Consider the following 11,132-nt stretch of genomic DNA (forward strand, 5'->3'; position numbering starts at 1 on the left):
ACAGAACCCAGAGAGTTGCTGAAAATGAGGTTGATTTTCGCGCCTGGAGTGGTTGAGTAGCAGCTCTATGTGTTTGGCTCTGTTCCCGGCTCCTGGCCTTGTTGCCACAGGCGCTGCTCTGTGGGGAGGAGAAAGCTGCAGGAATTTTTACTACTGCGGATCAAGCTTCTTGTTACTGCCCTCATCTTCATCTTCATCCTTTCCCTCCAAACCTTAGAGGCTCCAAGGATTACTGGATTAATTCAGACCGACATGGCAGCGACTTTAAGGAGATTGACCAATACGTCCTCATTCACAGTTTTACAGGAGAAGCTTGAGAACTGGCACAGAGACTACCATGTAAGTTCATCAATAAGTCATCTTTGACCTAAATCTATCTATGAATTGTGCTTTTTTTTTTTTTACTATGTTAACGAATTATAATTTAATGTAAGAAGAAGGCGACCGTCCGTAAAATTATTGTATTTTTTTTAAACGTCACAGTAAGAGGTTACTGATTTTTCTGTCGAGTTTTGGTTGCTGCGGACGCTAATCGCCATGGCAACGGTTGGACCGTTCCAAAGATATTTTCATGTCAAGATGCTTCCTCTCCCATGTTTTCAGTAGAAAGCCGATAAAAAGCAAAACGTTCATTAATCTTCATCAATGAAAATTGATTTGTCATAAAATGTACATTAACAAGGTAAATGTAGGCTTTTGTCTCTGCATCATTTTCTCTGTTAATTAGCAGCTTAAATAAATCTATTTAACATGCTCAACTACAATAAAATATGAAAATTACTAAAGCTTTTTACAAGCAGCCCTTGGGTAGTGGGTAAAACAAATTAGTGCTCATGTCAACATTTTCAATATTTGGTAAATTGATTACGGCATGTTGAAAGTAATGCTACACTTTGGCAACCAATCTAAGTAACAAGTAGCAATTAAATTTAATTAAATTCAGAGTTTATTTATATTGGCCAATACACAGTAAATAAAAGGCACTTTATAAGGCAGATGTTCCAATTTACATATGGGCATATATAATCTAATCATCTTACATGATTTCAGTCTTAAAACCTTAAAAGGCTAGAATTTGTTTGGTCATTTTTCTTAACCAGCACATGTTCAAAAGACTGTGGAAAATGTAAGCTACATGGGTGGTAAAACATAGGATGAATCTACTAAAAAGTCTTTACATAGTGACTCTAGCTTGTTTTTTTGTTATTTTTTTGTTTTGTTTTTTTAATGCTACCGTCAAGAAAATCACAGCAGCCAGTTGTGGTATTAAAAGCTCTGTTAAAGCATTAAATAAAACTTGATATTGTGGAGGTATTACACATAACCGTCCTGTGATTGTTGTATAAAATAAACATCCATTAAGCATCTGTAAAATAAAAAAAAGCTGTGTTAATGCCAAGTGGTAGTTTTTATAGCCTTTGTCAAATCAGATTATGTAAACACTTTTATTTTGTTAAATTTTGATTCTTTATTGCATTCTTGTCCAATTGTAAAAATCATCTTATATTTTTCAGACATGTTGATTTTTTTTTGCATGCCAGGAGAGTTCAGAATGAGGAGCACGTGCTACATTGCATGATAACAAACCATCTAGCATATTTATTCATTCACGTATTGAAAATCTTTTGTTTTTATGCAGGTTTTTTCCTGCGAACAGAATCTGAACAGATGTTGTGAGTTGATCGAGCTCACTGCCAAGATCCAAGGCCAGCTGTTTGCTATCCTAAACCTTGCTGCAGCTGAAGGTAGGGTTCTCATTCGCTATTTCGGGAGCAGATTTCTTTTAAAAACCAAACTTGATCTTTTAAAAATGACTTGATACTTTTTTCAGGTGGTCAGTATGCTGGAGTTGACACTCTTAAAACACGTCTCCTTCCTTGGCTTGGAAACAGTTTCTCCATTTCAAGGCCCTCTGTCACTGAAGACACCAGCATGCAGCTCATCCAGGTCCCCAGTCATAATTTACGCTGCTTTCATCCAGTTTAATAATACAATCATCCCTCTGTTCATTGTGGTGATGTGGTTGCATATTTTGATGTACCAGGATTCAGCAGAGAAGGACAGACAGCTCAGGGAGCTCTCTTGCTCCCATGAGAGCGACATGAAGAAGATGGAGGTTCAGCTGATCTCCAATCGCCTCCAGCTGGACTCGGTCACTGCAGAGTGAGTCATAATATCAGAAATAATACATTAAGGAGGTGTTTTTACTGTGATGAAACACTTTAGTACCAATGATTTCTTGTTTATTTATATTTATTACCAGGCTCGTGGATGTTCAGAAGGAGCTGGAAGAAACAAAGAGGAAGTCAGCGACCACCCTACTCGCCACCGAGGATGAAATCTTACAGCTCAAATCAGAGTGAGGGATGCAGTTCAAAAGCATCAAATTATACCTGTTAGAAATTCTTTTTCACAAAGTTGATCTTTTTTTTAGTTTACGTTCTGCAAATGAGAGGTTGGAAATCTATAAGAGGAAGCTGGAGGCTCTTGATGACTATGAGCGACAAATTCGCTTGTTGAAGGATGAAGTGTCCTATCTGAACACAGAGAAGGCCATGCTGCAAGAGAGGTACAGCTAATGCAAAACACTGGATGGGCTAATTCTGATGTTCCATCGGGTCCTACTTATACGCTTACACCGATACTCATTGAGATTTTCACATTTTGTCTTGTTGAAAACCTAAAATTATTTTTATTTTATTGGGACTTTAGTTTATACACTAACATAAAGTAGTGCACAACTGTTACTTTGCGATCTATCTGACAAGTAAAAAATAAAAAAGGGAGCTGGCAGTTATATTTATCCCTCCAGGTTCAGTAGCTCAATCAAAACTACAAGTCATCTGGAGTACATTTCTCCCTGAATTTACAATTAGGCTTGTTTGTCGACAACTAGGGCTGCAACTAGCGCTTATTTGATTAATATTAGTTGATTAATCTGTTGACTATTTCTTCAATTAATCGATTAATAGTCGGATAGAAAAACAACCCTAAAGAAGCTGGTGAATCTTCTCAGTCGTCCAGGTCATAGTCATTCCAAAAAAAGAAAATTAAAAACAATCAACTGGACTTTGCTTCCAAGTTTGAAGATGTTGTGCTTCCCTTCTGTTTTTATACCTACAAAAACAGAAGGGAAGCACAACATCAAAGAAGAGAAACACATCAAATATGCTCTTCAAACCTGTGGATACCAAAACTGGGCATTTGTCAAATCAGCAAGGAAATCCAAAAGACACGCAGCAGAACATAACAGTGAGAATATTAAATGAAAAAACATCCCCATCCCATATGTTGCATGAGTCTCTGAAAAACTCGAGAAGATTTTCTCCAAACACAATATACCAGGAAATTTCTAACAAAACAAGACCCTTAGACTTAGACTGGTGCATCCCAAGGACAAAACCCACAGACCAAATATGAGTGGAGTGGTGTATGCAGTTCAATGCAGTGAGGAATACTCTGATCTTTATATTGGAGAAACCAAGCAACCTCTCCACAAACGCATGGCCCAACACAGAAGAGCGACCTCGTCTGGACAAGACTTTGCATTACATTTATACCTTATGGACAAAGACATTCTTTTGAGGACCAGAATGTTCACATTTTGGCCGAAGAAAATAGGTGGTTTGAGAGGGGCGTGAAGGAAGCCATCTATGTTAAGAAAGAAAAAACAACCTTAAACAGACGGGGTGGACTCAGGTTCCAGCTCTCAAAAACCTACAATGGAGCATTAAGTAGGTCCCTTCCCACTATTATTGCAGCCCCAGCCCCTGCACAGGACAGCGGTGGAGCTCGCCTATTCAGCCAGGCCAACAATTTCCCTTAACAAACTGATGGATATGGGGCATTGCAATCTAACAAAAGAAGCCAAACGACCCCCATTCCGAAAGGGTGGAGCCCTTCATCCATTCCAATTTGCATGTTGCAAAACAAGGTTTTGTTGGGCTACTGTATAAAACTTCGAACTCAACTCTATTCCTGGCATTGAAAAAGTTTCCTGCATGGGAAGCAAAATGTCTTTAAACTCAGATGCAAAGTCCAGTGGTTTGTTTTTAATTTTCTGTTTTGAAACAGAAGATTTTACATAAAATTTAAACCAGGTGAAGCTAAAAAAATTCCAGAGAAGTTCTTGAAAAACACACTGACAAATAAGATGTTTTTTTTTTTTAAATCTGAAATGCAAAATGTTACATATATATAAAAACTAACTAGTTATGTTAATAAAATAAAAGTTGAAACTATTAATGATTGACAGACGGAAAGGGTTGAAAACATGAGTCAGTTTTCAGACATTTATAAATTCACTGAATCTGCCTGATCAGGCTGAGATTTGTCCTTCTTCTCAGTAAAGTTCAAATTGAGTCCGACTGAACGAAGACAGTATAAATATTAGCTTTTAGGTTTATAATTGGTTTCAAATCTTCTGCATCTTGTAAAAGCTTCCCTATAGGACTGCCCTGTATTTAACACATACATGTTTGCTCCAAGGCTCAGTAGCTACAATGGGCCTGCTGAAGAAACGCACAATGCTACTACCATTGTATTTCTTGTGCAACCGCAGATTTCAGGGTGTCGTGCACTGCTAGCTTTTCCTCCAGACATAATGCATGTGGGAAAAAAAGGTTATATTCGCTCCAATCATTAACGATTTTCTGCAAATATTGTCTTCTTGCCAAAGCACCAGAATTATTCTTTATTTACAAGTTGAGAAAACAAATTTAATTTATCATACTTTGTATTTGTTAAAATCACATATAATTTTTGTTCTGCTTCACAGTTATTTGCTGCTTTATGTTTATCGATCACATAAAATCCCAATATAATAAATTCAGTTTGTGGTTAGAAGTTCTGTGAATACATTTTGCAAAACGGTGTGGGTGTAGTTGGTGTTTATGCTTCCACCTCTCAGGTTGGTCAGAAGTCGCTCTCCGAGCCCTTTGCCCAGGCTCAGCCGCTCATCCAGCCCGCCGAGGAACGGGTCGCCCACCAGAGCCCAGCTTACCAACTCCTCCCGCTACGCACGCCTCGTCTCACGTTTCAGTGATCTGTATGCCGTGGAGCGTCTGGAAGCACAGAGCCTCCTACGACGCTACATTGCAGACTTTGAGATGATCCAGAGAATCATCTTTATAGCTGCCATGGTGCATATAAGCTTAACATGATGACAGAAAAATACAGCAGCTTAAACTCTCTTACATTTTATCCAAATGCAGCACAACATGGCAAACTTGTCCATGTTGCTTTTCATATGTTGCTGTCTTTTTACACTGCGGCAGTGGCTGTACGGCTGTTTGTTTTCTTTGTTTTAGGAGTCCTTCCAAAGAGCAAAACTGGACTACCGTAAGTTCAAGCTGCGAGTGAGAAAGACGCTGTCCTCCCACATTGGTCCTGAAAGTCTGGAGGACGCTGCTGTGGATTACATCGTGAAAAACCTGGACCTCTATGATGTTCAAAGCAGTGTCAATGTAAGACAAACTAATCTCCTACTAGCAGCTTTTAATGACAGAGAGCTGAAGCGTGAGCTTTGGCAAATTAAGTGTCCGTGTTTTAATCTGTTTGTTTTCAGATCGCCCTAACTTTAAATGTTTTTGCGATAAAATAACAAACCTCTGTTTATGTTATTGGGATTAGATGTGATAGACAAACACAAACTAGTGCATAACAGTGAGGCGGTATTTGTTCTTCTCAGTATAGCTTAGGATCAGGCAGGTTAGACAGAAAACATCACTAAAGAATGAGTCATTAACAAAAATTCTCAATTAGATAGAAGTCTAGACTTTGACTAGGCCATTCTAACTCATACAATACACTAAGATCTAAATCAATTTCCCCCCAGTAGGTTTTATTCCCATATTGGTTTGTGTTCAGCTCCATCCGTCTTTCCATCAACTCTGAGTGGTATCTCTGCTTCAGGCGACCACACAGCATAATACCATCACCACCCTGTTTCACTAATAGGATGTTTGCAATGCTAGTTTTTAGCCACACTAATTTTTTCATGTTGGTTGAAAAAGAAAACATGTTTTGTTTTAGTTTGACCAGAGCACCTTCTTGTCTGTTTTACCTGATCCATTTGAGTTTAATTTTTTAAACCGGATTCCCTATTTCCTTCTTCTTTGCACGTTTTCAAGTTTTTGAGAATTTATCCGATTAGACAAATAGTCAGCAGAGCCCCACAGCAGGATGGTGCCGACGGGTATCAGGAGTGTTGGTACCATCTCATGCGTTCAAAGTTTTACACTTAACACTCAATAATGTTGTGTAATAAAAGAGCTGAATTAAAATTAGCCTATTTACACAAACGCTAACTCTGGGAATTGTGTTGCCTCTGAAAGCAATTGGTTTCAATGTAAGATATTTATGGGAATCAGAGAAAAGGGGGCTAAATACAAATGCATGTCACAGTAATCAGATTTGATAAGTAAATCACTTTGAACACCAAAGAGACGTGTAAATACTTCAGGCACTTGTTGTTTTTTTCCCCTTTAGGATGTGATCAATGCTATGAACCTGAACCTTCAGATCTCCTTCCCTCCTGAGGTGGACTTAAGTCTCATTAGTGATTTAATCAGAGAGACATGCAGGGTTGCTTTTGCCATGCAGACACTGGACCCACCTCTTGATTTGGCCTTTGCAAGTGATGGTGAACTATACAACGATACCAAGTTAGTACAACGAAAGCTTCTGGGAAAAAATCCCAGTTTTTGTTTGTTTGTTTATTTTTCCTTCTACACTTCTACACACTCTGCCATAGGTACAGCTGAGCAGGGAATGAATGCAGTGCATCTTTCTGCAGCTCATTGCTGTTGCATGAGGCTCCATCCAGCAGATGTCACCCTAAGCTCTAATATGATGCAGACTCACATCTCTCTTCTCTTTTCCAGATACCGCCGCAGCTTTGACTCTGAGTTCACAGCTCCTCTGGTAAGCTACCATGTGTGGCCTGCCTTGGTGGAAGGAAACACGGTAGTTGTTAAAGGCGAGGCTGTGACCAGAAGAGCGGCACTGGTAAATATTCCATAGAGCTTAAATGATTCAAATGGCTGTGCAGAGATTTACATGGTAAAGTTTGGGGTTTGGATCTGTTTTTTTCTAGTGGAACAGAAGCAGGAGGAGAAGTGTCAGCCCTTTACGCTCCCGATCTCTCAGCCCATCTCACAGTCTTGTAAGTCTTTATGACATCTGAGGGTCCCACTAATCACCCAATATTATGGTGGAACTTTTAAATTTAGATGACAAAATTTTTTATATGGTTTTCAATTACTGACATACATGCTCACAAACGGCCCAAACGGTATGTTGTGAAAAATTTCAGTTTAACTGAGTTGAATCTGTATAAACATACATCTCTATAGAAATGCAGACTTAATCAACTCAGTTATATGTAATTTTTTCTTTTACAGAGATTTAACAGCAAGAAAAGCCTATCTCCTGATCGCCTTACAACAAGGCACCTGTGAGCTCTCGCCTCCTTGGTCAGCAATGCACTGATTTCCCCCACTGCTTCCTGCATATAAAATAAACTCTTGGGGATTTGGATATTTGAAATCTACGGTGTGTTTTATCCATCCATTCATCAATTCTCTTCTGGGGTCGGGTCGTGGGGATAGCAGCTTCAGTAGGAAGGCCCAGACGTCCCTCTTCCCAGGGGAAATCCGAAGCGTTCCCAGGCTAGCCGAGAAACATAGTTCCTCCAGCGTGTCCTGGGCCTCCTCCCAGTGGGACGTGCCCAGAACACCTCACCAGGGAGCTCAGCTTTCTCTTCACCACAATGGACTGGTACAGCACCCCCTTCACAGCAGACCCTTACCTTTCCGCCTGTTAATCTCCCACTCCATTTTCCCCTCATTCGTGAACAAGACCCCAAGATACTTAAACTCCTCCACTAGGAGCAGTACATCCTCCCAAACCCAGAGAAAGCACTCTAGTCTTTTACAGCTCAAACCATGGTAATGGATTTGGAGGCACTGATCCTCATCTTGGCTGCTTCACACTCGGCTCCAGTGAGAGCTGTAGATCACGTCCTGATGAAGCCAGTAGAACCACATCAACTTCAAATAGCAGAGACATGATCCTAAGGCTACCGAAACGGATCCCCTAAACACCTTGGCTGCGTCTAGAAATCTGTCCATAGAAATTATGAACAGAATCTGTGACAATAGACAACCTTGGTGGAATCTCGCCAGAAACGAGTCTGATTTACTGCCAGCAATGCAGACCAGGCTCTCACACTGATCATACAGAGACCTACCAGCCCTTATGAAAGGTCCTGGTACTCCATAATCTCGGAGTACCCCCCCACGGGACCCCCCCAAAGGAAACGGTTGAATGCCTTCTCCATAAAATCCATAAAAGCACATGTAGACTGGCTGTTATGTGTTTTATATGATCTTATATTAGATTATTAATCAAAGATTGTTTATATTTTACAATGTGCAGAAATAGCCAAGCAGCTACTCTTACTATATTTGCTGAGGTGTAGATTCTTACTAACAGTGTTCTGTTGGGCTCATCAAATTTATTATCTTTATTTTGAGATATTTGAAATCATATTCAAAATGTTAATTTCTTTATATGTACGACCAAAGCCAGCAGCAACAGTCTTTCTCAAGAAGCTGGTGAAGGACGTTCCTATATGGTGCTAAAGATGTCAGTTCTAACCTCACAATCTTTGGTGCTTCAGGATCTGGTGTCTACTGTTAAAAGTACATTCTTATATGTTTGTTGAATTTTATTGTGCGCTTAATTTAGTTGTTTTGTACATAGAATAAAATTGAACTTTATTGTCATTACACTGTCACCAGTACAAAGCGAAGAAATTAATTCTCTGCATTTCACAGATCCCTTTTTGAGGGAGCAGTGGGCAGCCGATGTGCAGTATGCATGTTAAGGGTCTTGCTCAGGGAGCCAGAGTAGTGCTGTAAATGTCCCCTATATAAAACAGCTCCACCCCAGATGGGACTTGAACCCACAATCCCTGGCTTAGGAGGCCAGTGCCTTATCCATTAGGCCACTGGGGCTACATACCAGAAACCTTTTCCCTGTTTAATCTATGGTGAATATTGTTCTGTCATACAGGGCATGCCTAAGCCTTGAAAAGAAATTGACATTTTCTCTATACTTCAAAAAATTTTTTATGATAAATATGAAAGTAATAGATACTTAATTTGAGTTGTAACTTGAACTATTTTATCGTCTATTTTTTAATCTTGCTTTGGGTCGAGGTTTGCTCTATGAAAAAAATGCTTTAAAAAGGCACCTTTTATAATTTATTTCATTTTTTAATTAATCAAAGGAACGTACTCAAAGAAGGATTTAAATTAAAAAGATGCACAACAATAGGAGGCAAAAAAACAAACTGATTTGTAGTCAGTTTTCTTATATAATTTTTTATGTCATCAGTGCCATGTTGATTTTACGAGACCAAAACTGTGATGTAGCAGTTCTTCAGTTCTTAATACGTAACTTAACAACAATCTATGGTGTTTGATTGATTTTATAGAGTAGAATAGATTGTAGAAGATGAATAGGACGTTTTATAACACAGGATCATGTTATTAGCAAATATTCAACATTTTTCTTTAAAAAAAACCCAAACTGAAAGCAAAGCATTGACAGCTACATATGGACATTGTTAGTACTTAATTGTCGAAAAAATAGGATTCACATACTAGCGAAGTAGATAAAGAGAATACTAAAGTTCTTCATGGTTGTGGTACATCTTTTCACTTGTGTGGGCTATCCCAGCAGCAGCCTTGACTAGTTCAGCATTCATAATATTTAATTAGGTCTGTTATCCAAATCTGCTGGCTATGCCATAACCATTAGCAAAATAGCATGTGAGGACTTTCAAAATGTCCTCACTTCGGTCCTCAATTTGATGGTGAAATTGGAAAAATGGTCCTCACTCTGAGGTCTATGGTACAAACACACAAACAGCTCCCACCAGGGATACTCTAAAGACATTTTCAGCTTATATCTAATGTATTAAATCAGTGTTTTAAGAGGAAAGTAGTCAAGCACGACTGAATAATCTGATTTATTGTTGTTGATTGCAGTCAGATTTGTACAGAGACTGAAGGAAAACATGCAGGGTTTGTTGCTGCAGTCACTTTAGAGCAACTAAAGGAATATCTGAGGGTGTCAGAAACTCCTAATTAAATCGAGCAATATGTTTCTTCTGAAGGTGAAATTCAGATTTAGGTGCCTCATAATAGAAGAAGGGGACATTCTCAGTTAATTGACCTGTCTCACTAATAAGAGCTCCAAGACTAAAACACAGAGGAGAAAATATGAATCAGTTCATATCCACCACTTCCCCCATGCTTTCTCATCACTTTCCCACACAATGAGTGATTTGCTGGATTTGCAGAAAAGGTCTTGGAGGTCTTCCTCCTGGGAAACAAATGCTAACATGATGGCAAAGGGAAGAAGCCTGCAGATTTTCTTGGGGATCCCACCGTGAGCCTGTGGGGTTGTTGACTCAGGAGCGCTGTGGTCAAGGAGCAACCGCACAGTGTGGATGGATGGAGATGACAGAGTATATGGCTCTCTGTCAAACAGAAAACATAGTGTGGACACCTCATGTCTGTTGTCAGGGAAAGCATACCAAGCCATCTAGATTCAACAGTAAAAGGGGCCTTTTGTGTGACCACCAGGGGCGGAGCTAGATGGGGGGCCAGGGGTGGCCTTGGAGGGGACCACCCTGTGGCCACACCTACCATTTATTTCCCTCTAATACAGATGGTGGCAACAGCAATACTCTCAAGTGGAATATTAAGAACATTGAAATTTTTCATATATTAACAATTACTTGACAACAAAAACACTGGTTAATGATGCACATTAATATACTATTAAAGGTGATAAATACAGAATTCAAGCAGAAATAGATTTTGTGTTTTTTGGGGTAAAGAGAAAAGTCATCTAGGTGTCTTCAGTGAAATCATAGATAAGTAATTGTTTAAATAAGAACTTATTAAATAAGCAATTTATGTAGATATTAGTGCTTGTAAATATCAATTTTATGCAGAATGATTTCTGAAAAAAGTAGGTAAGTAATGATAATGGAAAAGATGTTTGCCCAAAACTCAAACCTGAAAGAATTTTATCCACTATACCTTTTATCTAGA

At 39.1% G+C, this 11,132-nt stretch overlaps 1 protein-coding gene and 1 non-coding gene across 2 annotated transcripts; one reads left to right on the top strand and one right to left on the bottom strand.

Moving 5' to 3' along the window:
* Positions 1-8,800, top strand: spata18 (spermatogenesis associated 18). The gene is made up of 12 exons (XM_038300114.1): positions 1-339; positions 1,640-1,745; positions 1,832-1,947; positions 2,045-2,163; positions 2,264-2,359; positions 2,435-2,569; positions 4,910-5,141; positions 5,310-5,465; positions 6,490-6,665; positions 6,885-7,008; positions 7,097-7,165; positions 7,404-8,800. The coding sequence occupies exons 1-12, from the start codon at positions 253-255 to the stop codon at positions 7,458-7,460; spliced, it is 1,473 nt and encodes a 490-aa protein (XP_038156042.1). The 5' UTR covers positions 1-252; the 3' UTR covers positions 7,461-8,800.
* A 147-nt stretch (positions 8,801-8,947) lies between these two features.
* On the bottom strand, positions 8,948-9,020 carry trnar-ccu. Its single transcript has one exon. It is a non-coding gene; the product is annotated as a tRNA-Arg (tRNA).
* Positions 9,021-11,132: the final 2,112 nt, after the last annotated feature.

The sequence above is a fragment of the Cyprinodon tularosa genome, unplaced genomic scaffold, assembly GCF_016077235.1.
Source record: "Cyprinodon tularosa strain WSP-4 unplaced genomic scaffold, ASM1607723v1 ctg440, whole genome shotgun sequence".
NCBI lineage: Eukaryota > Metazoa > Chordata > Actinopteri > Cyprinodontiformes > Cyprinodontidae > Cyprinodon > Cyprinodon tularosa.